Source organism: Rhea americana, unplaced genomic scaffold, assembly GCF_003343005.1.
Source record: "Rhea americana isolate MKP2758 unplaced genomic scaffold, rheAme1 scaffold_216, whole genome shotgun sequence".
Lineage (NCBI taxonomy): Eukaryota > Metazoa > Chordata > Aves > Rheiformes > Rheidae > Rhea > Rhea americana.
Window position 1 is genome coordinate 501,368 of NW_028186312.1, and position 24,445 is coordinate 525,812.

General features: G+C 38.1%; 1 protein-coding gene across 1 annotated transcript in view; it reads left to right on the top strand.

The window, feature by feature from the left end:
* ADGRV1 (adhesion G protein-coupled receptor V1) overlaps positions 1–18,619 on the top strand; it is a 273,263-nt gene extending 254,644 nt beyond the window's left edge. Inside the window, exons 90-92 of the mRNA XM_085305143.1 lie at positions 8,001–8,192; positions 9,855–10,032; positions 18,478–18,619. Of these exons, the coding sequence (XP_085161269.1) occupies positions 8,001–8,192; positions 9,855–10,032; positions 18,478–18,596 (489 nt within the window). The 3' untranslated portion in view covers positions 18,597–18,619. The remainder of the gene's footprint in view (positions 1–8,000; positions 8,193–9,854; positions 10,033–18,477) is intronic.
* The last annotated feature ends 5,826 nt before the right edge of the window (positions 18,620–24,445 follow it).

The following is a 24,445-nucleotide window of genomic DNA, read 5'->3' on the forward strand; positions in this document are numbered from 1 at the left end:
TTTTTTTCCAGAAGAGATTCGGAAACACAACAGTATCTAATACCATGCACTGCATGATGGTCCTAATTATATTTCCTGAAAATAGTTTAAGACTGTGAGTCATTCCTTGCAATGTTGATACTAACTTCTTGAACATGGTAAGACATGCAAATTATTTGGAGTGATCAGATCAGTAATTTTCCCCAAAACAGTAGGCCCTTGTTATATATATCAGTGTTAATCTAAATCAGGCTTTGACTGGCCAGTGATGGAAAACTATACAGGAAAGCAGAAATCTACAACCTAAGAACTTCCAGGGAGTTAGTAAAATCCCCAGGAAAGTTCTCAGAAGTCAACTAAGGCATTACTCTGGAAAAGCATCAGCCAAGAAGCTGCCACCAGGAGTGGCAACAACACGTATACCTATTGACAGCCACCCAAGAAGTCACAAGCAGCAGAGAGGAGAAAAAACTTGACCATAAAACTGACAAGTGAAGGACTTTCTATGATGGGTTGCCACGAGTAAGTTAGCAAAAAGTCCAGCTAGGGAGCAAGATAAAATCTGACCTCAGTAAAACTGGAATGCTCAAGTGAAACTAACCAAGACATAAACCATCATGCAAAATTGCCTCTACAGTGACTACAGGCAGCTAATCTCAAAGAGCTGATCTGAATGATGACAATGCTACCCTTGTGTTGGAAGAGACATCTGTTTATGTGATTTCTTGTTATCTTTTTTTTTTTTTTTTTTTTTTAACCAACTGGCACCAACAAATGTGTAACTTTAAAAATAATAGTCATGTTGTAGCCATAGTGATCTAAGGATATATATAGTTAGAAAAAATGAGCCAGTTCTGGACGTAGAGGCCCTTATCTGGTCTAACAAAAGATACCATCTTCCCTTACAAGCCTGGATTTCACTTTACAATACCTTCTTTTGAAAAGACATGTTTTAATTGTATAGTCACATGAATAATAGTTATCAAATGAAATTTTCCTCATGAAAGTATGAGCTAAAGKATGCACCTATACTGTGCATTGAATTTTTGTTAGTGCTCATAAATACCCTGAAACAGGTTGAGGAACTGCTCAAAATGACAATTCTTTACCAGAAGTCCTGCACAGATATATATTTTTKTCTATTTTATAAAATAGAAAAGCCATTCCCCTAAAATAGATGGGTTTGAAAATAGGCCTATGGAGGATCTTAAAATGAAATTATTTGAATCCACTTCTCTTTGGAAAAAGCAGAGTTTTTTTCAGTTTCGGCACAGAGTATATCTGCCTCAGCTGAAAATATATGTGTGAGAAGTGTGATATATCTTACTAAAGAAATAGCTACTGTGTTGATATGTTTGTTTTCATTAGAGCAATAAAAGTCTTTTATCTTACACAACCAATTTAAAATTATGGAAGACAGTAGCTATCTTGCTTCTCAGTGAGGAAAAAAGAGGTAAAAAAAAAAAAGTGGTTTGTTGATGGCCTACAATCTGTTGTATCCTTTTTCATTACTATTAGCAGAGTTTTCTCAGTTACCAAACTTACACAGACTTAGCATTGGCAGCACAGGGACTTAGAACATGCAGAATTAGAGGATGAAGAGAGAGAAGGAATACAAGTGCCAAATGTGGATCAGTCCTCCAGACTTGCCTCTGACCTCATGAAAGTAGAAAATGTTTTCTGTCCTTTTGTTGACAGCTACAGAAGTTTTTCTTTCATTTATTAGCTTCCTGTAGCTATGTCTTTGCATTTCAAAGCTTCAGTAATTTAAAATAAATAAATTAGAACTGGCATATCTCAAGCTGTTATATATGAGCATTCCTCTCACACTCATACATGCACAAAAACCCTCTCATAAATTATAAAAGGTAGCAGAATAACCTCTCTTCTTCCTCTAAAGAAAGTAAAAAGCTTAAAACTACAGCCCCAAAATTATCAGTTATTAAAATTATGGAGTATCATTGCTGATTGTTCAGGAGAATCTGTAGAACTATTGACCATATTGAAACAGAGTTACACTTACCAGTAAGACTGCACAGTAAAATTACATTTTGTCATGCCATAATATGCTTTTTAGTTTAAAACCAGAAGCAAGAACTGGTAGTATTTTCAGATATGTTTGCAGACACAGCAGTCAGAAGCCATAAGCCTGTGGTCTTGACCTTTTAAATTTGTCTCTACTATGCTTTGTGCAAGATCTAATGCRGTGAATAAAAGCAACTCTTGGATGCAGTATTTTGAGTTCTATGGCTTCTACAAATTTTCAGAATCATTCAGGTTAGCAGGAACCTCACGAAGTCGTCTCTTCCAACCTTCTGCTCAAAGCACTTTCAACACTGAGTTCAGACTAATTTGCTTAGGGCTTTGTTCTCCAAGAACACAGTTTTCACAGCTTCTTTCACAGGGTAACCTACTGCTTAATTATCCTCACAGTAAAATGTTTTCCTTATACCCATTTGGAACCTCCTCTGTTTCAGTTTAGAACCAATATCTCTCATTCTTCTGCAATGCACCTCTGTCTTCCTGGTAACCGCCCCTTAGATGTTAAAAGACTACTAGCYGTTAGGGTTATTAACTCCCCTCAAACCTTCTGCATGCTGAACAAGCCATGTTCCCTCCGCCTGTCCTCACTGGGTGAGCGCCTCAGCCCCTGACCATCTTGATAGCTCTTCACTTGACATGGTCAAGTTTATAAACATCTTACTGGGAAACCCAAACCAGACCCGGTATTCCAGGTGTAGTCTAACAACTGCTGAGTAAAGGGGGATGATTCCGGTTGATGTACTGGCTAAGCTCCTGTAATACAGCCCAGTATGTCATTAGCTTTCACCATTGCCAGGACACACTGTTTACTCATGTTTAGTCTGGACCAGTCATTACATCATAAAAAGCAAGTGGGTTGCTCAAGCATGATTTATCCATGGAAAGTCCAAGGTAGAGGTTGGTGAAGTGTCTGGCAATCTAGAGCAGCATCAAGGCTGTTCCCAATGCACTGGCTGAAAAGGTCGTAGAATGAACCGTAGAACGGTAAGGTTGGAAGAGACCTCTGGAGATCATCTAGTTGAACCCTCAGCATAGCCCATACGGGGACTGAGCCTACGACCTTGGCATTAGCAGCACCATGCTCTAACCAACTGAGCTAAACCTGCCCCCCACATCCCCAGTGGACACTTTGCCATGTGAGAATTCCTTCAGTTGTAGGTCTGTTTTACTCTGGATGAGTTTTTTCCCTGATATAACAGTGTAAAGGAGAGATATGATGGATAAACAGAAGCACAAATCAACTTGCTGTGATGATACAACAAACGCTGACTTGTCTTCTATCAGCACATGCCAGTAAAATAAATAGCAGCCATTACTGACAATAGCTTACACACATTTTTCAGGCAACCACCACATATGTTTGAGAGGAATTTTAAGCTGTCTGTCCTTCCACCTTTTTGACAGCCTACTTGCCTGCTTGAAGTACTACTCTTCTCTTTCTCCAGGGGAGACATATTAGTAACATTTTTTCCCTCTTATCTTTTGCTGTAACATTAGTAACAGTATTAATACTACTATCATAATGTAACTGTAAATAATGTGGGATTAAGTGCTTTGTAAGTAGTCCTGTGGGCCCAAACCACAGAAGTTATTTAGTATTGCAGATAAATCCTCTAAAGCCCTAGTTCTTTAGCTTAATTGTTCTATCTTCTTCCAGAATCCCTGGGTCAGGCTTTGCAGAGTAGCAATCATCACTCATTTCACTCCAAGACCAAATAGCTTCTTTTGGCCACCCTGCACGTTTGTGAGATGAGGACAATGGCTCTGAATTTGTATGCAACATCAGAGGGTACTGGTACTAGGCAGACTTGTATTTTTTGCATGAAAGCTGTGGAATTAAGTCTTTTCAAGAGTAAGGAATTAATATCTATCACACATTTTTAAACTTTTAATAGAAATACCATTATCTGTGCTGCTATTATCCAAAGGCCATGTATATCTACTTCCTTTGATCCCTTTGTAGTATTTAGGTTTCTTTTCTGAACATCCTGTATGTCTGGTAGGCCTATGAACAGAAATAGACTGTTCTCTGTATTTCGTACATGGTCCAGCTTAGCAAGAACTGTGCTCATGTACCTGTAAAAGTATTGAATGGAATAGCAATTTCTGGTATCCACTAAAGCATGAGTAGCTACGTTCTACAGGCTGGCTTAAAAGACAATGGTGTCAACATAGCCAAACCCATTCATGATGAATATAGTGAAAAATATATTACCATGCTAACAGCCTTATTTTATACTATTTTAAGACTGTTTTCACAGCATTAAGGAAATAAGTGAAAAGAACATTATGAGTTTCAGGTGTAGTGAAAGCTATTTTGATTCTCAAACTGGTGCTTTTGAAAAAAACCCATGAGACTGTGAAAGTTGTGGTTCACTGACACAACCTGGGTGTATGCGTACTTCCTGTGCTCTTTCAAAGTAAACAATCCAATAGCTGCTAGTGCTAAAATAAGCACAGATCAATACAATATTTGGTCTTGATCCATGGCATCATAGTGTTTATGATTGTTGGAAACTCAGCATTGTTTAGGCAGAGCCATCTGCCTTATTTTGATATCTCAAAATGCAATTGCAGTGGTTTCTAATAGAAGCATAGAGTAGTCTAAATAAGATAATAACACTTTTTGTATACTTAAAACAGTAATGATGGCACATAGCAACTCATCCCTCATCCCTACAGAGCATATATTCTTGACCCCCTAGATCTCAGTAGGAGTATGTGGCAAAGAAGGATCCACCCCTTCTCCAGCTAAGCAAGTAGTCTCTTACTCAACAATACAGTTCCTGTGTAACTGATGTAACCTGCTTAGGAGTGTTGGGTTTTTTTAGATATAATTGAAACAGTTTCATAAATTTATGTTTGGAAGATAGTGCTATAATATTTTACAAGAATGGGAGAAGTAAACTCAGAATGTTTGTTTCTCTTAGCTAACTCAGTCAGTGACTTTTCTTGCATCCTTAAGAAAGTGAAATAACCTCCCTGAGTCAATTTGCTCATAATGGAAAGACGCAGAGGAACAGTCTCATCACCAGTATGCATCAGTATCTCTGAACTGCACAGACTGAAATTCCTTCTCAGCCGCCAATATTAACAACTGCTGAGGCTGCTTGGGAAGTCTCAAAAGATCACACTATGCAGATTCCTTCATCCCTCGAACTCATGTCTTTGCTGTTCGTTACTAGGTTTGGCCTGGTAAGATAAAGTCTAAGTATCTTTGACTGGAAAATGTGTTTTATGGGTAACTGACAAATTATTTTATCATTGCTGCTAGCTCCTGTATCAAGAGTGTATTAGTATGAAACCAAAAAGGTCAGTTTACAATTTGAACTATACAGCTCAAATCTAGTGAGTCTCTCTCTGAGTCTAGATGAATRAACTGAGGGCTGTGGCAAGAGTGAAATGGGAGGTACCAGTTGGGAACAAATGTATCTAACCAACACTCTCTCCTGCTACCCAGGAAAGGGTCTGTATCTGCACAACAGTGAGCCAGGAGTAGTGGCAGCAGGAAGGAACTTAGGCAAGGGTGATTTGGCTGTCAAAATGTCTTTCTGTGGCTCTGTTATAATAGTAGTTCCTCAGAAATAGCACTGTCTCGAAACACTGAAAATTAAACAAGGTCACTAGTCAATAGCCATCAGTTACAACATCCGCTGAAACTGCTTACTGATGCATATATCCACATTTTATGCTTTATCCTTCACTTACTTATTTGAGCATATCTTAATTCTGAGGGACTTTGTTTGGAAGGTAGTGCTGTTCTAGTTTTGTTCATTTATTACAATGGACTTACTACAGCGGGCCTTAGTTCTATATCAGGTATCTTCAGGTATAACTATAATTTTAATTACTGTAGAATAAAAATACAGTCACAAAAAGAACTAAGACTACGGCTCAGGCTAACCGTAGCAACCATACACCTGTCTCTTTGGGATTTCTTGAGTGGAGGGCATGTCTAAGCATGCCCCTGGGGCTGTGTGATCAAGTATCTATTCCCTAATATAACAGCCCTTTTCTCTTTTGGTTGCCAGATACTGGACTCTAGTTGAAGAGATAATTGTGGCACGCTATTCCACCTTTGTTTCTTTTGGAAGATTGTCCATGCTCAGGGCCATATACAAGGGTCTGACATAACATGGGCCTTCTATATGAGCTTTATGTCCCTGTGGTTCAGAAAGACAAAAGTGTTAGTTGTTTTCAGTTTATGGGTTTGCTTGAAAACTACAAACCCACTTAAAACATATGTACAACTTTTATGACTAGTTCCTTAGAGACTGGAATGCCAGAGGCTGCTCTGAATTCTGTAGTGTCACTGTTATCCATTCGTCTTAGGATCGTTATCCCTTTTTGTATCCATTAAATAACTTACATTAAAAAAAAAATCCATTGCTGGTCCCATTGTGCACGACCTACACTAGAGTTCTTGGATTTGTTTATAGAATGAAAGGATATTTTCATTCCTTTTTAGTGTTTCTTAAGTGCACATGTATTTCAGTTTTTTGGMATGTATTTACAGATATCACAAAGTTTCCTTTGTAAGTTTCGCAGTGCTCTGGATCTTCATGCTAAAAAAAATAATAATCTGGAAAAGTGGGAAGATGTTCTTTTAAAATTTTAACATTTTTATTTTTCAGTTTGCTGTGAAAAAAGAAAATAGAGCTATGTAGTTGTAGAACTTTATAGGATGTTATAGGAGGTTATTTCTATACCRTTTGACCAGCTCAGATTGAAATCTCATTGAATCGCATTAACTTGTTATGTGTCTCTTCAGATCAAACTGTTATTATAGATCATTTTATCATATAGTTTTGTCCTTAAAAATTATGAATCTCTGGGTCATAAAGTGTTATTTTATGTTATCTGTTTTGTATATGTGGGAATGAATATATAGCTTGGGTGTTTCCATTCTCAATGTACGTGCAAAGTTGCTTCCATTTGGAGTTCCCCAATATAAATAGGTGAAAACCCTTAGTATTTATAATCCCAGTTATTACTTTTGTGCTGATTGGTACATTTCCAATAAATTCTTCTGTTTAGCATAATTGGTTTTGAGAGTCTTGAGGACAATAGGAACTATAAAAACAAGGCAAATTTAGTTGTACTGCAGTAATGAGGAAGAATCCTGAAGTCTTCTTTCTGTAATCTCTTGGTTAACCYTGTCTTTGTTAATTATTGAATTAGTTGATTGACTAATTGAAAATGATTATTTTACTTTAGTATTTGTGCAATTTAAGAATGGGATCAAAAAGAGAAAGTCAGATTTCGTATTCAGAAGTTCAATCACTGTTTCTGTGCAAACAAAAGATGTAGTTATAATACTTTTTTGGCTAAGTCTAAAGGTTAAAATTAGCAAGTTTTAAAGAAGAATTGCAGAGACATACAGTAGAGTCTTTGTAGTAATCACAAATGAAAGACTGTTGAATAAGTGGATCTCATAGAGAATCTGATTTATAACTACAACTTGGTATCTGTGACGGCAGCAATGGAGTTTGCATGAGACTGAAGCTGGGGCAAGAATGTAAAGAGCAGCCAGCAGGTCAGTAAGACAATGCAAAATTGTGGTTAGGGGCCAGTTGCCAACTTCTACTGTAAAAGCAGTCCATAACCTGCATTTTCACTATCATGACAGCTATGAAACTTGAGTTCGTTTTGTTGTTGTTGTGAACCTGGCTTTGCTTTGAAACTATGTGGGTTTGACCAAATAATCATTTTTAATTACTATTCTTTTAGGGGGAGGGATTATGTTTTGCTGGAGGCCTTAGGATATGAGCTTACTTTTAATTTCCAGATCTCTTATTGACACTGACATCTTCCTTTATTATCCAGAAAAATTCAGCGCAACTCTATGAAGCACTGATTGTTGTTGTGAGGAGAGCCATCTGCTACAGCATACAGGACCTTGCCATGACGACTCCAAATGCAATCAAAGATGCCTTCATTTCAAATACTGATGTTCTTTTTCTGTCCTTGTATTTTAGGGTCTTTATGTCTTTGTGGTATATTTTATCCTACACAATCAACTTTGTTGTCCTGTGAAAGCAAGTTATACTGTAGACATGAATGGACATACAACAGCTGGATCTGCTTTTTTCACACATGGCAGTGGTTTGCCGCCTGCAGGTGGAGARATCAGCAAATCCACTCAGAACCTGATCAGTGCTATGGAAGAGGTAATAATGTTCTATCCTCATTACCTTGCATATTAAAAATGTACAGGAGATTTAAGTGGTAATATAGAAGTTTAATACATAGGAACAAGATGACCATTTGCTAATTACTACTGGTCTTTTTTTTTTTTTTTTTTTTTTACATTTCTATTCACCATAGAAATTGTTTTCCTTAGCCATGGTAATGTTCTTGGGACTTGCAATTCCCTGGTAATATTCAATCTAGAGAATTTCACCTTTTCAACTTTGGTCTTCAGTTTATTATAGATGTTGGTTACAGTGTTATCAAAAGCAGCTAATTAGAAATTAAAATGTCAAGTTAATTCTTTCAGCTTGCTGTAGGTCTTGGATGAGTTTTAAGTCTCTAATTTTCCAGAGTCAGGCTGTGTGMAATTTCTGCAAACTTTTGGAGATGATTTTCAGTCTCTTCATTGCTGGAACTGGAATGCTGCTACTATTTCTTTTTAATTTCCTACAGTGAACCAAGGTCACTTTTGCTTCTGTGTACATATGCATGTTGATAGAGCTAGCTGAAAAAAAAATCCAGTTGAACAGCTTTTCTAGCAAAAATACTGATTTAATTTGATTGAAATATTTCTATGGAACAAGTGAGTTGTAGTAATATTTTTGATGGAAATCAGATAGCCTGGTTTCCCACTCACCTGCCAGCTATTTTGCCCATTTCTCTATCCGCTTGACCGTGGATTTGTCTGGATGCTAATGCTTCTCAGCTGTCCCCTGGCAGACTGTTGAATTTCTTCTTAGACTTCTCATCTTCTTGCTTCAGGTGGTGTCTGACTCCCCAGTTTACTGGACAGCATGGCTTCTCAGCTCCAGGTCAYAGGTGTTCACAATCCTGCACTCAGAACCATGGATGATCAATGAGAGAGAGAGAGAGAGAGAAAAAAAAAAGGATTTATTTTGATTGTCCTAAAGTAAAATCTTTTAGAGTTCAGTATTTTGACTTTTCATCATAATTAGTGAGGAAATAGATTTTCAAAAAAAATCCTTTTTTTCATGAACTGAAATTCTGTCTTTCATTCAGCTCCACATTAAAATTAAGTGGCAGAGGTAATTAGCAAAGATAATATCAAAACTATTGGGCTGTGCACCAGCACATTCAAAGTCTGRTAACTTACTTTAAAAGACTCTGTTGGTAAACTTGGAAAGAGCGGGCTGCCAGCAGCAGATCATATGATGGACAGAAAAGTAATTATTGTTAGTGGTTATAGAAGGGAGAAGCAGGGTCCAGTAAAGGRAGTGGCAGCGATAAGAGAAGAGAGAGAAGGGATATTTTGACTGGAACCTTTCAGTGCTTTAATTTAAGCTTCTCCATACTAGAGGCCAATATTCAGAAATAGAGAAATGTTGTTCACTTTTGGAGCCAGCTAGGCCATGCATAATAAACACAAGGTTAAATGACTTGTAATCAAACTCTAGTCTCTCTCTCTCTCTCTCTCTCTCTTTTTTTTTTTTTTAATTAGGCTACCTAGTTCACTAGCAAAGTCACAGAATATTTGACTTCAAATACCCTGATTTTGATTCCAGCTCTGGTCATAGGTTCTAATTTGTTATTTCAAGATAGGATCTTAAACAGTGACGGAAAATATTTTTATACTGTAGTTTTGATTACTGCATTTCTGTGCCTTTTTGAACCTCTTAAAGGTGCCGTCAGACTGGGAGAGGGCATCCTTGCAGCCTGCCAGTCAAGCTAGTGCTGCCTTTATGCAGAGTCCGCAAAATGGCAATGTTTTCCATCCTTCTGGAGGATTTAGTAATAGCTCATTGGTTGCTGATGAGGAATCACAGGAATTTGATGACCTAATATTTGCTTTAAAGWCTGGTAAGTGACATTTCTTCTTGTTTCTTGAAGATTGCTGTGTTCTTCATTCTAATGGTGTCACCATTCCATGAGATTTAGATGCTGTTAATGTAATCTAACTACCAGTGAAAATCTAAATCAAAATTGTTTTGCCTTGTACTATGATGTACCATGAACTAAAAATACTGTGCAGACTATCTAAAATAACAAAGAGAAATAGTATACAAAAATACTGTTTGAATCATGATGATAAACAGACCTACAGAAACTACTAACAGATTGGAAGCTTGAATATTTTTCCAYGAATACTTAAATAGCTAACTTACTGCCTCCACCAAGACATTGGTGATCTGATCTCCTGTTCCTTTCTTTTTAAATGCATACATATGGTATGTATGTTGTATCTTTATTATATATATTTGTGAGAAATAGCATAATTTCATAAATACTGATGCCCCTGATAAGTGTAGGACAAAATATTTATATATCTCCATGCTAGATATACTTTAGGCCTGAAAAATTGTCTACCCTAGAAAGATAAACTAGACGAACTTCTGCCCAAGCACAACAGWCAACTGTGATTAGCTCACAAATCTGCTGGAGAGCACAAGGGAAGGAGGCCACTCTAGGTGCCTACACAAACTACACTTGTAAAACAAATCATTTGTAATCAGATTCCTCTCAATGGCCTTAGAGTTCAAGTCTTCAAAATCCTAGTCTTTGCCCTMAGGGTTTTTAGTTAAGTATTGTTCATCTATGGTCCCACCACCACCCGCAAGCAAAACCTTAGGTCATTGAAATGATGATAGAAATGATAATATAAATCGATAGCCAGGCAGGGCTTTAGGCAGAAGAAATGAGGTGAAACCTGATTCAAAGATAGGTAAACATGGACATGTCTGATAAGAAATGACAATGGTAAAAGAATGTCACCTGGTAAGATCTGGCACATACTAACCCAGGACCACTGCCCTAGGCACTGGGGCGAATACAAAGGGTACAGTACTTGGTAAGGTACTTAGGCATATGACTGGAGGCCATTTGCTTGATCTTTTGGAATATCAGGGAGCTTTCAAGGAGACATCATGGAGATATTGACTAAATTAGCAGGTTAAGTGCTCAGACAGCTTACTGCTAATTTCAGGAGTTATGTTCCCTTCAGTGATACCACTGGAAAAGGTCAAACTAGGTGGAAGACTGAGAATTTTGCTAATTGAGGAGTAGTTTTATTCATGATACTTTATTTCTTAGCACATCTTACATTTCACAAAGCTCTTYTAATTAAACATACAATTAGATAATAAATAACTGACCTAGTGCTGAAAAATATGAATTTTTATACACATTGTCACAAAATTTGTATTCTCCTATTGCTTTACCTGGATATTTTGCAGCCTACATATACTTTGTTTGCAGTCTGCTCCTATGTAATAAACTGTTAAAGATTTTGGGCAAAACTTGCAAACCTGGATGCATAAACTTAGGTTTGCAAACCCTTTTTTAAGTACCCAAGTGTGTAGCTGTTACTTTATCTTTCATTTTCCACTTTGTGAATATTTTAAAGGAAACCAGATATTTCAGAAGATTTTTAATAAGATATGAAGCTATTCATATTTAACACTCCCTTCATCAAACATAGTGTTTCCTATCTTAAGCAGCTCAGTTGATATCAGTTGGCATATTCACTGCAGCAAACACTAAGCAGTGTGTGGAAGGCTAAGCCTTAAATCATGAAGATCAATCTAGCAGGTAACAGTAACAGTTAAACCTCATGGTTAATAAAATTCAACACAACCTGATTASCATTTAACAATTTTTTGTAAATCTTCAAGTTCCATCCTTGGTTAAGTTTGTCTTCATCCTTCTAAAGGAAGCAGGTCTAAAACCAACTTTTTTCACCTGAATTCTATGTGAATGTCCTTTTTATTTATTTATTAATAATTTATTCTTATAAGCCTTTTGGATAAATAAGGTTTAAAGCAGACACCTCAGGGCTCAGTTTGAGAAAAACRTTTTTGTTTGTATTACTGGCTCATGCATCACCTGTGTGTTTACCCCGGTGTTTATTTTTGTGCCCAAAGTGTGCCCTCAACAATGTTACAGGAGGAGAAAGGATTATTTCAAAGCCAAACCAGTGGAACTGTCTGGTTCCAGTCCCAAATAAGTTTGAACAAGCCAGACTTAAGAAGCGGGTACTGTGGCTAGAGGAGCTTTAACCATCAAAGTAAATGTTTATTATTTTACTGCCTTAGATCCAGGCTGCAGCTCAACAAATGCTTCAAATGAGAAAAAAAAAGTGCTTTTTGCTAAAAATAAATAAATAAAAAAAATAGCTGGATTTTTTTTGAGCCATACCTGCTTTCCAATTCAGTGCAGTGCATTTCCAAGGAATCAAAGTGCCTCTGGTAGTACAGGGGAGGGAACTGCATGGAAGCAATTAAAGTGGCAAAAGGTAGTAGAAAGTAGGATCTTTTTTTTGTACAGTACAGGCTTTTGCTGTTTAAGWGTTCACTGAACTGTAGTCTGAATTGGATCTTATGGTACAGTTAAGCTAGCAGCCACTGTAAGGAGGCTGTCTCCTCATCCCTCCTGGCTGCACATTTCTTCTTGCTCTCTTGCATGGGTATTTGTACTCATTTGAAACCACAACAACTCAGGTTAGAGAGTTCTTCCTCTTCCGCTCTCTCTCCTTCTCCCCATCTCCTGTCTCTCTCCCCTTGCCACTCCACTCCACTATGTCAGTCTGATGCCTTTGTCCAGCTCATCAGGTGAGGAGAACCAGTCTCAGCTCAAAGAAAGCACTGGGAGTCAGCAACCAAAAGCACAGCAGCCCTTCTTCTAAATGGGCCGAAATGTATGACAGTTGAGATGTCTCTTGCTGCCTTCACTTTAGGGGACTCTCTTAGTCCTTTACTTTATGTAGTGCTTCTCAACCTTTTTAGACCAGATTTTGTTTCGATAGATAGAGATGTCTTTCATCTCAGCTCCTGAGAGAGCAGGTAGAAGGTACTTTGCACTACATTAGCTGTTTTTATCACCTTCTAATCTGAGAGGTATTGTATAGCTTTAGGTTATAGTGGTAAAACAGGAAAGCTTGTTCTATTACTGCTTGAGTTTTACCTCTGGTAACCAGAAACAGAAACTTTCATTCTTTGTCATTCCCTAAAATTGTCAATCTATAACCAAACTCAGTCTTAGCTATGTTAAAACATTAGCTCCTATTCTAGAGGTTGGCTGAGGATCAACACTAATTAGCAGAAGAATATGCAGAAATGTCTTCATGCCTTTTTACACTTCATCTGTCCTTTGTGCTAATGTAGTTTGGAGCAGTCTGAGGGTTACTTGAATTTATGTTCATGGTCTGTAGCCCCAAGGCTTAATCTGGCAGCCAGGATCAGTACAAATGAGGGTATAATTCGCAGATATGTTTTGCTGTCAGCAAAGCTAAAATCTCATTCCTGTCCTAACGCCCCACCCTTGGATTTTGCCACTCTCAGTGATATTAATGCACACATGGCTGGGGCCACGCTGTAAACTGGATGAACAATGCAGATTAAAAAAAGTCAAGCCTGCACAGCACATTTTTTTCCTAAACTTGCATCAGTTTGGTAAATTAAAACTTGCAGTGCCAATCCACAAATAGATGCATTGGCACACTTAGCTTTATTGCTAAAGAAATGTCATAGAACTATGCACTTAGCCCTTGGCTCCATAATCATTAATACTGGATCTAATTATAGATTAACCAGAAATACAGACTGGATCAGGTGAAGGCACCCAACTGCATTTCTAGCAAGTTAGTTGGGAGAAAATGTACAGTTTACAGTGTGTTCTTAGCTAGCTTTTATACTTGCTTTATGCAAACTTTGCGTGATGCAGAGACAACATTTTTTATTTGGTGCCAGAAATCCAAAAGCTAGATTTCTTGTATCATAGAACCATGGTTTGTGACTGCCCTATCAATGAATTCCTCCTTTCCGTCAAGTATGTTTGTGTCTACGTAGAAAGAAATAGTTAGGATTCACTGTGCTGACTATGTCATACTGTGAGAAACCTTTGGAAAGTTAGTCATCTCTAASGCAGTTTGTATGAAGGAAATTACAAAAAGGTTATGGCAAGAAATAAAATTTAGGGACATGTCCTGCCTATTAATGCATGTTAAAACCTCAGGTTTTTTTTTCTGGATGGAAATTAGTTTGGCTTAAATGATTTACTTTATTTTATTTCATTAATAGCTTTTATAATTAACCAAAAGTTTGACTTTTATTGAGAAAGGGTAATTATTTACTAATTAGTTATTGTTAATTGTTCTGATTAACCAAAAAATGTTGGGTTTTGGACTAGATCTCATTTGCTTCTGTTATTTCTTTTGCAAGGTTTGTATTAATAGGCAATTTAATGAGACCCTTGCCTTTCAGACTGACATCAGAGTAGTATATGTGTGACAGTAATTTAGGCTAAAGCCCACTATAAAATGATTCCTGGTTAGTAAGACCTAAGGACCTCTACATATTGGTTAGGCTTGGGTAATTAAAAAGGGAACCAATAGAATAAAAATAGGTAGAATCCCAAACATGATAACTTTACTAATCTCTTAGCTTCCACCCATATTCCCATCTGCCACAAACACTCTTTTTCTTCCTGTTCTGTGATGCACAGAACAGAGCCAAATTACTCCTTTAGGTGAGATGTCAATGCAAAACATAAGGAAGCCTTTAAAAGAGGCTTTAAGCCTTTCTTGTTCTGCCTGGTGATTAATCTGTGTAGGAAGGTGTCTGTAAGAGCCATTCAAAGGTCAGAGCTGAGAATACCAGCCTGGCCACCTAGTGCTTTCCATATATGTATCTGAGAGGACAGGACAGGGCTATACCCATGTTTGCAATCTCAGTGTGTTTTTGCTCTATACAGAGGCATTTGTGATAAATCTTAAATAAATTACACAGAAAATAATGTGACAAATCTACTATAGAAATTAAAATAACTAGAGTTCCACAATCAACATTTTTTAAACTTTGGTTTTATCACGTTAGGTGCCCAATTTATGAATCTGGATGTCAGGCATCCAGAATTAGAGGAGACTTTTGAAATTTAAAATTCTGAAAGATGAGGAGTAAAACATCCCGGAGACTAGTCTTACTGTTTGTCACAGAATAGATAAATTGTAGATGGTGGCAAAGTGCTAGATCCTAGCCCTGCTTTACCAACCTACCTCATTTCTGTTCTGAAGCATCACTTCACAGAAAAAGGAAGGAAGGGTAGCCAGTTTGCATGTTCATTCGAATACTCATTTGTGATTGCTTACAAATTTGCTAACTACTGGATGTTGAACATGACTCTGTAAGATCTAGGAAGCCTTTTGAGTCAAATCTCAACTTTACTCTTAAAGTCTGGATGTCTGTTGGTGTCATTTTTGTAGAGTCAAGGCCCTAAAAGAAGAAACAAATTTTGTCTATGTAGCATATTAATTTTCTGTCTAATACATTTTTCACATGTAAATCAGTCTGAGTGATTCAGAAAGTAAGATATAAGTGCTCATGAGTTTAAAAAACCTCACTAGAGGTATGGGTACTGTAATTACAAAGCAGTCTTTATCTCTCTTAAAATGTTATAGTGAAAAATTGTGATTAAATAATCAATTAAATTGTTATCAATTAAATGATAACAACTRGAGTATAGGAATGCACTGATTAAGTCTTTCAACCGGTAGATGTCACTGGAGGGATCTTCCTCATTTTGCAAAGCAAGCTATGACTTTTCAATTTATAGCTAATCCTTTGATACAAAAAGGAAGTAAGAAAGGCTTCATTTTCTTTTGTATTCTTCTTGAAATAATTGCTTCCCAAAGTAAGGAAAAGTAGCACTCTTGGCTACTTACCTAACATCCACCCACTTTTTTGGACATGACTTKTGTTTAAATTCTGCTGTGACATGAGAACAAGCTGGACCTATGAACTCTGTGAAACTGCACCATGTAAACARCCTTACCCTTCCTGGTCTGTCAGTTGTTTGGTAGTTTAGTATCCTGGTTACATTTCAGTTTTCATTCCTAAAAAGGATCAGCTCTTAACTAGTTGGCCTTTGCATCAGCAGCAGAACAAGGCTGTTGTAAACCAAAGGTAGCTCATTTCAATCTCAGGTGTACCGAGTTCCTGATAAGAACCCCCTTAACACACACACACACACACACACACAAAATTTGTATAATATAGTTGTAAATGTTTTTAATCATTTATGTTTTTCCTTTTTGAAATCCATACCATTTGTAGCCTAAAATAAAAGTTCTGAGCATAAGTTTCAATAAGTTGATGACGCTATATAAAAATATTTTATATTTTTCCATTTAAAATATCTCATTTATGTCACAAATATTACCTTATTCTTCTGTCATCGAATGGTAAATACAAATTGKATTTGCCTTCTGTATTACCATTCCTTACACTCATGTTTCTGTTCTAAAACAAACAGTTTTAGAGAGGTTAAGAAAAAAATAAATCATTCCCTAATGTGATTACTGTTTTTCCCAGGACTTTCAAACAGCTTAGTCATTAGGACCATGATTCAAAGAAAAGCTCAAATATGCATGTAACTTTATAAATGAGTAAGTAAGGCTTGCTTGTCTTCAGTAAGCTTACAAATAAAATTTTGATGGTTCAGTGCCTAATCTTCAGGTCTTTATTACGGTATCTTTGTCCATCAGATGGCTCTTTACTCTTGTCATATCTGACAGTAATCCCTGGTCTCTAAAGACTTCGGGTCATACAGACCCAAGAACATGTCTAAACTAGCAGATGTGAATGAATTCAACATCACTCCACCTACGCAAACTCCAGAACCAGATGTGAGAAGGATCATGATGCAGAAATACCCACTTTCTGTCTGGATGCGATATGGCTGTATTCACGCAGCACTGCTTATGAGTTAAGGACCTCGCACCTGGATTACTTCCAGACCTAATCTAGAAAGCCTCCAGAGTTCTGCAGAGTGGAAAGTCTATGTAGGTCTCTGCCAGCTTGAGGCTCTTTCCAGTAAACTCTGTTTCAGTGTAGTTATGCCCCCTGGGCCTTTTACCTGCTCCGACCCTTCAGCTTGTTTAATTTTCTGAACTCACCTCCATATTCAAGATTGCAACCTGACTTTTTACAGCAAGTGAGCATCCACATACCCTCCCACTACTTCCCCCTTCTCCTAATTTTTACTTGGCAGGAGGCAGGTTATGAAAAAATTACTAGAAGTGGAGCAAGTGGGGGCATAGAAAATTATGGGGTAGCTCCGAAAGTTTAAAATTCTGTTGCCAAACAAGCTAAAGCCTGGAATGTCAGCTAAGARGGAAAGAGCAGATTCCATTGTACAGCTGATTGGAATTTCTGAAAATACCTTTTGGTATGAAAATGGAAATCCTTGCCTCTCCCAGTATACCATATTCGGGATTTGTTGAGCGAAGTGTCATTCCTCTGTAGCTCCACTGAACTGAATGTAGTTACAGATCAGATRCTTTCCTCCAAATTGAATAACTTTCCTAGCTTTTGGCTATTTGTAAATGACATTGCTGGAAGATCATATCTGACATTAGTCTGTTTTGAAATCATCATGCCTAATTACACTGATGTGCAGTTCTGAATAAATTTGAAGCCCAAGCACTGTAATGCTTAACAAGAGCTGAGTATTTTGTAGGATTTACTCTATAATGGAAATACAGAAGAAGCTGAAAGTACACYGAAGTTTCTAGTTCCAACAGATACTCTGTAAAGAAGTAATCTGAAAAAAAAGCACATTTCATAAAACTGAGTACAAGATTATGTACCTTCACATGAATAATCAACTGCAAAAATAACAAGGAAGCAACTGGTTAGCACTACTCTTTGGACAAAAAGGCAAGGTGGCTTTTTGAGGTCTCTGCCAGATGTATCTTGGAAGTTTCCATAGGCCAAAATCTAGTATCCTCTCACAACAGAAGAAAAACACAATACACGAGCCTGAGCCAAGTGTGAGTTTAAAGTCAGTGTCTTTTCTCATGTTAAAATTACAATCCTATTAAAACAACTGGAATTATAGTTTAACAGGAAATTATATCATTAAAAATCAATTCTTCATGAAGATATTCTTGGAAATGGCAGACTTTTAACAGTCAGACCGTGAGCCCAGTCTAAACCAGGCCTTGATTTATGCTTTTGTGATTTCAAAGCAACCTCTAAATAGCTGTTGTACCATTTACTGAGACAACTGAAGTGACTGACAGTAAAATATGAAGAAGTGTATCTGGATGGTACAAAACTACGTCAGTTAGTGTTACAATCTGTGGATTCAGAATTGTTGACCTGGAAAAGAAAACTTGCTATATTCTTGTAGGGAAGGGAAGAATTTTAATAATCAGAATGAGAAAGAGCAGCTATGTACAGGACATGGTATCACCATTTCTGTTTCAATATTGCATTTTCACTGATTCTTTTCTTGGTTTCTCTGTTTCAGGTGCAGGTCTCAGTGTCAGTGATAATGATTCTTGCCATGGCAGCCAGGATGGCGGCAGCATGGCTAACTCCCAGATTGTAGAGCTTAGAAGAATACCCATAGCAGACACTCATCTCTAATTTCACTTACTGCTTTTTTTTTTTTTTTTTTAATTCAAACTTTGGTATTTTTATATTTGTACTTCTTTTTGCACTAAAACACTATATGAAGCTGTGTACTAGAATGCTGTGAGCTGTACTGAATGTTTAACAAAGCATGTTTGGTTTTTGTATATCAGAGAATAAACAGTAACATTTTACAGTGACTGAACATCAACAGATATAATGACAATTGGCCTAGATTTGTATCTTCTAGCTAGAGGCRCATATTTCATGAACTGTAGCTTTTTTAATTAATCTGTATGTGTAACACTGTTTAATAAAAATAGAGTCTGTTTGATACAACAGTCTTATTTCTGCTCACTGTTGATGGAGTTTGAAGATGATGAAGACACTCTGTTGGASAGAAAAGCATTTTAATTGCAAAGTCCTAAGTTTCCTAGACTGTACTACTCTGGTTTTTGAGAACCAGAATTGGTAAACTTTGCAGACACTGCCTTGACTCAGAGATCTTAAATTTTAAATTCTGACGTGACAAAATATTTGATGATATGAAACAGAGGAAGGATAAGCATGAGATCACATAAAGCTTGTTGCAGGGCAGCTGTATGTTGCTGACTGTTATCTTGTTGTTTTCATGATGTTAAATTCTTTCTCTTCTGGCAGACAGAATTAAGGGAAGAATTCTAAGGAGCTGAATTTTCTGTTAATCTCTTAGAGTGCTACACAGATATCACTGTTCTGATCGAAGGGTTTCAGTATTGCATTACAGGTGAGGTCAGATCAGTAATCTGGGGTCATAAACTAGCACGAAAAGTTACTCTCGGGGAAAAAAAAAGTTTCAGAACTGAGAGGGTGAGGCAGGCTGATCTTGTAGGAATCATTAACTCTGCTTCTGCACAGACACTTGGGGAAAAAAAAACACATTAAAGCAGAAGGCCAAGGGAATTTTCTTTCGACCGTTTCTGAGCATATTTTAGAAATACAGTAAATGAGAAGCAAACTTTTTGTATCTACTTCAGGAATTTGCCTAAAGGCTTTAAGTTGAGCAAGCTCTGAGCAACTACATCTCCTGTTAACAGAAAACCTTTGTTAGTGAAACTTTTCTCCAAATGTTACTGTATATACAAGTTTTAGTATAGCAAATTATTCGTTGATCGGGGGGGGGGGGAGCCTTTCTGTGTGCTAATTCTGTAATTACTGCTAGGACTGAAAAGGACAGCTTGAAATCATCACTTATCTCCAGAAGACATTATGTTTAAACAGTTAGCTTTAGTCTGATGTTTAGCAAAGCATTCACAGACACCAGTAACTGTATTTCTAGTCAGCAAAGCTCTTAGACAAGTGCTTTTTAAATATGTATTTGAGTTAATGGGAAATAAGAAGATATCTATATTTAATAAGTACGTGCTTTGCAACATCAAGTCTTGAATTTCTGACTCCCAGCCATTTTGTTGACTCTGCGTGAACTTTTCATGCTACAGAGCAAATAGAGCCAAATCTTTGCAGTCAATTGCAAAAGTTACTGTGGGAAAGAGTGGGGAAGAATGAGTCTTGTGTCACCATGAACTGTACACTGAACTATATATGTCAGTGAGACCTATGCATCTGCATAGAAGGGATAACCTTTAAAACTAGATGCAGTGCATCTGAACCATAATGGATACTGCTTTATAAAAGGAGTGAATCATCTAAGCATATTTTATAATTCACTTTTGTACAGGATCAGCCCATACCTAGACCTGCTGAAAAGGGCACTCTGGGCATTTGAATCAGCTGCAGGTATCGTTGAAGTACAACTTTTAGTCTGAAGTTAAGATTAGTTTTGGACGTTCTTGAATATAATGATAACGTACTTCTTGATTTTCTACAGAGGAAACCTGGCAGTTAAAAGTATTTTATTTTATTTTATTTTATTTTATTTCTTCCTGAATCAACTGAGCCAAACATTGGCCATTGCTGATATTTCTCATCTATCCACTAAAGCCTTAACATGAAGTCTGGCCCTAGAGAATGATTGCAACATTCGCTCAGTTGCAAGAGAGTTAGCCTGTAACAGATGTTTCATTACTTGAAATACATGCTACTACATGCTGTGAGAAAGCTTATAAAAGAAGGATGTTTGTTTGATTTTGACTCACCACCATAAATGTTAATACTTTGTGTCACTTCAGCTTGTTGCACAACTGGCCTGGTTAGGGATTTACTGTAAATGTATCAGCATTTTCAGAGCAGATCAGTAGGGTGATGTCTGCTGCCAGCATTTGTTGAATTTTAAGTCTCTAGGTGGTGCTCACATGGTTTAAGGTCATCGGATGAATCTGTTATTGTTCCAGAATCACTTTTTAAAAGAAAATATAGTGTCGGTAGAAAATTCATTGTTTTAATAGCATGAGTCTCTATTAACTCATGTTTGCTGTTCCTTAGATAGCTAGAATACAGCAAGGATTCAGATTGGAGTGCTGCAGCTGCATTCTCTGATTCAGATGTGCCAGACAGCCACACCTTGGCAGGAGTACCTTTAAGTTGGCTTGACTTAAATTTAACAAAACTGAATGCTTCCTGTGGTACTCTGATCTCAGACATTATTTAAAAATTGATAGAGATTATTTCTTTGTTTCTCTGAGATGAATGAATCTACGGTTAGAAGGCTTTCAAACTATTACCACTGGGCCTAGCTCTGATAAGATGGCTAACTCATTCAACCCTTTGCTCTGGTACTGTAGACTTGCTGCCTTTCTTTTTGTCTATATAAAAGGAGCCATGATTTCTATATGGGAGGCTAGCCTCTGTGTTTTAAGGAAAAAGGGGAGCTGCAGGTACTATACATAGGCAGCTATGAGAAGAAACCCTCCCCCTCTTTTAAACTAGCTTCACCTAAAGCTACATAAATATGTTGACACAAAATAAACGAATMATGGATGTGCTTCAGGCATTTGTCATCATATATATGCCCAAACAAGTAAATTAACCTTTTAAAAAGATGTCTGAATTAATTTCACATTCAGGTAAATAACTAATTAAAAATGCTAAATTTGACAGACAATTTTTAGATGTTTTGGCGAAAGCCAAATGGGGAAAAGTCTGATTCTCCTTTCCTTTTCTTGTTGCATATTCAAAATAAGCCAATTCATATTGGGGATCTGAACAAAAATATTCAGAATGTTTGGGGTTTTTTTTCTTCTTTAGAACCTCTAAGAAAGCCTGAATTTATCCAAGTTTTGGCTGTACCATGAAAATGCTCGATACTTCAATGTCCAAGGTCCATGTGTCCTGTACAGAATTGCACAGTGAAATATTTGGTCTGCAAAGGATTAAGGATTAAATTGTATTGAGAACTCTAAGGCCAAATATTTGGGTATGCGCACAACATAAAATTGTGTAAAGTTGACCTAGTATGTGGAGGTTTGACTAGAAAACAGGTTAAGATCAGTGGCGAATCTTGCCTTCAGATATATATATATCCTTTGTGCTCAGTCTGTACGGTGGACATTGACCTACTACTGTAGATTTTGCTACACCAACACTCATGCAACTTAGTGACAGATCTGAATGTGTCTCCACTTAGCTGGCAGCAGAATTTCCTCCTGGTTCTTTCTGTTGGTTGTAATTGTTGGTTGTAGTGCAATTACCACATGCAAGTGTGTGATAATCAAAAGCTTAATCTGCTCAATTCAATATGTTATCCCATTTATTTTCACAGAAAGTATCAGATTTTCCATTTTCATTTCAGTGTTGAAAATTATCTTTATGAAATAAATAAGTTGAAATAACTGCAATGTAATACTCAGGTACTGAGTATTGAATAAAATACCTGGAAATAACAATTTCCTGAAACTGAGAAGAGAGCTGTGTAAATTGATCTAAATGGTAGCTTGAAACCCTAAAAATTTTTTGTCTTTGTTTTGTTTTTTAACTTTGCCATTGTTGTGTTCATGATAAAGACAGTATCTTCACAAATACACCAGATTCGGAGGAAACTGTTTACATATTTTTCTTATTACCCGTCAACATTTTATGTTTTCCCTGCAAACAGAGAGACTGCTGGGGCATCTCTAGCCCTGACGCTCTGTTTGGTATTGACAGGAACTGTGAACACATAGAAGCAAGCCCTGCTCTTCCTGGAGGCAGAGGTTTTACTCATAGGATTATTTTGCCAGTGGCTTTTATTAAAGATTGCCAAAAGGACTCTTYTGGAGATCCAGAAAAGAGGAATGCATTCTGGGAACTGTCAGCACAGCATTTGCGAGCATAGATTTAATAACTCTCACTCGGTTCCCTGGCGAAAAAGCAGCAGCTTGGAGGAGGCCCCAGGAATGTGTCATAACAAGGGCTGGTGTCAAAAGTGCACAAAAGCGTTTTTCCTGAAGATGACATGATTTTCACCAACTCAACAGTTAGGCTTTGAAGATGCTGTGGTCACTCCTGTGCTGTAGTACCACTGCTCTAAATTCACAGTGATTTTTATCAAGAGAACTGTAATTTCCAAAAGCTGTAATCTTAAATGTAGCTTTGCTCTTCATACAGAGCAAACAGCAACATTTGGCACACCTTTTGATGAGTTTAACGTATGTGTGAAAGACAAGTAAGTATATGTTACCATGTATACACAGACATAAAATAATTATGGGATACATGAATTTAGTAGAATCAGAACAAATTCAGTATTGATTTGAAAAYTAAAATGCTGTGGGCCAGATTATGAAACCGGTTTATCCTGGAAACTTTTAAGCTCCTACTTTGCAATTCCTGAACCAAAATTAAGCATGATTTCTCCATTCCCTAACTGGAAAAAGTTATGCATCTGGCATGGGATATACACTTGCCAAGAGGGACGCAAGAAAAGGGATATCTGAAATCTCCCTGTTCTCCGGGACTTCAGCGCTGCCCGAAAGGGTGAGGCATTACCTGCAGCCGCTCTTCGGCAGGATCCCCCAGGATGACGCCTGCCTTGAATCTTCCTGCGGGCACTGAGCACTGTGGGGAAGCAGAGAAGTAAATACAAGGATTTTCTTATCTGGCAAGGACCAGACAGGTTTCTGCTGCATATACATATAGGACCGTATTTCTTCTTGCTTCGGGAGAACAACATGCCCCGGCGGTTGGGACAGGGCAAGAGAAAACAAACAAACAAACACTGACCTGGCTAGAAATCCTCCTCGCATCAGAGCTGCTGACTCCTATCAGAGATAGCGACTTGTTTTCCACTGGGCTGCAGCACATACGCGCTGCCTTTAGCGGGAGGACAAGGCAGTTGCTCCTGACGCCGTGAGCGCGCAAGCGGCACCGCGCCAGCGACTCCAACAGGGCTCGTTCTTGGGCACCGAGGCAACCGATATTCAAGGCCCGCCTGGATGCAACCCCGTCTGACATGCTCTAGGCGGCCTTGCTTGAGCAGGGCGTTGGACTAGATGATCTCCAGAGGTCCCTTCCGACCGCACCCATTCTGTGATTCTGTAACGGGCTCAGGACGTCCCTTAGCCTGCCCCTGCCTCGGCAGCAGCGAGCCTGCACGCAAGCGCCCGCTGGGAGGGCCGCCTCCGCGCTGCGCTAGCTCTCCCACCCTCTGCCYGGGAATGTTTTGGGAGAGCAGCTTGGCGCCGGCCAAAATGGCACCAGGAACAGCCTAAGAGTTTAAAATCATAGATGGGGTCACAGTGACTTAGCTACAGCGGGTCCAGGATAACCCATCCTCTCGGCTCCGGTTCAGGGAAGGAGGACGGYGGAGCCGCGCGGGCCTCCCCTTTGCGCAGGCTGCCGCGAGCGCGCACGGGGCCGGGCTGCCCGGTGCGATGCTGCCCGGACTGAGCCCTGCCAGCGCGCACGTGCCCCTGCCGTGGGTTGTGCTTGCGCTCTCCTCRCCACAGACA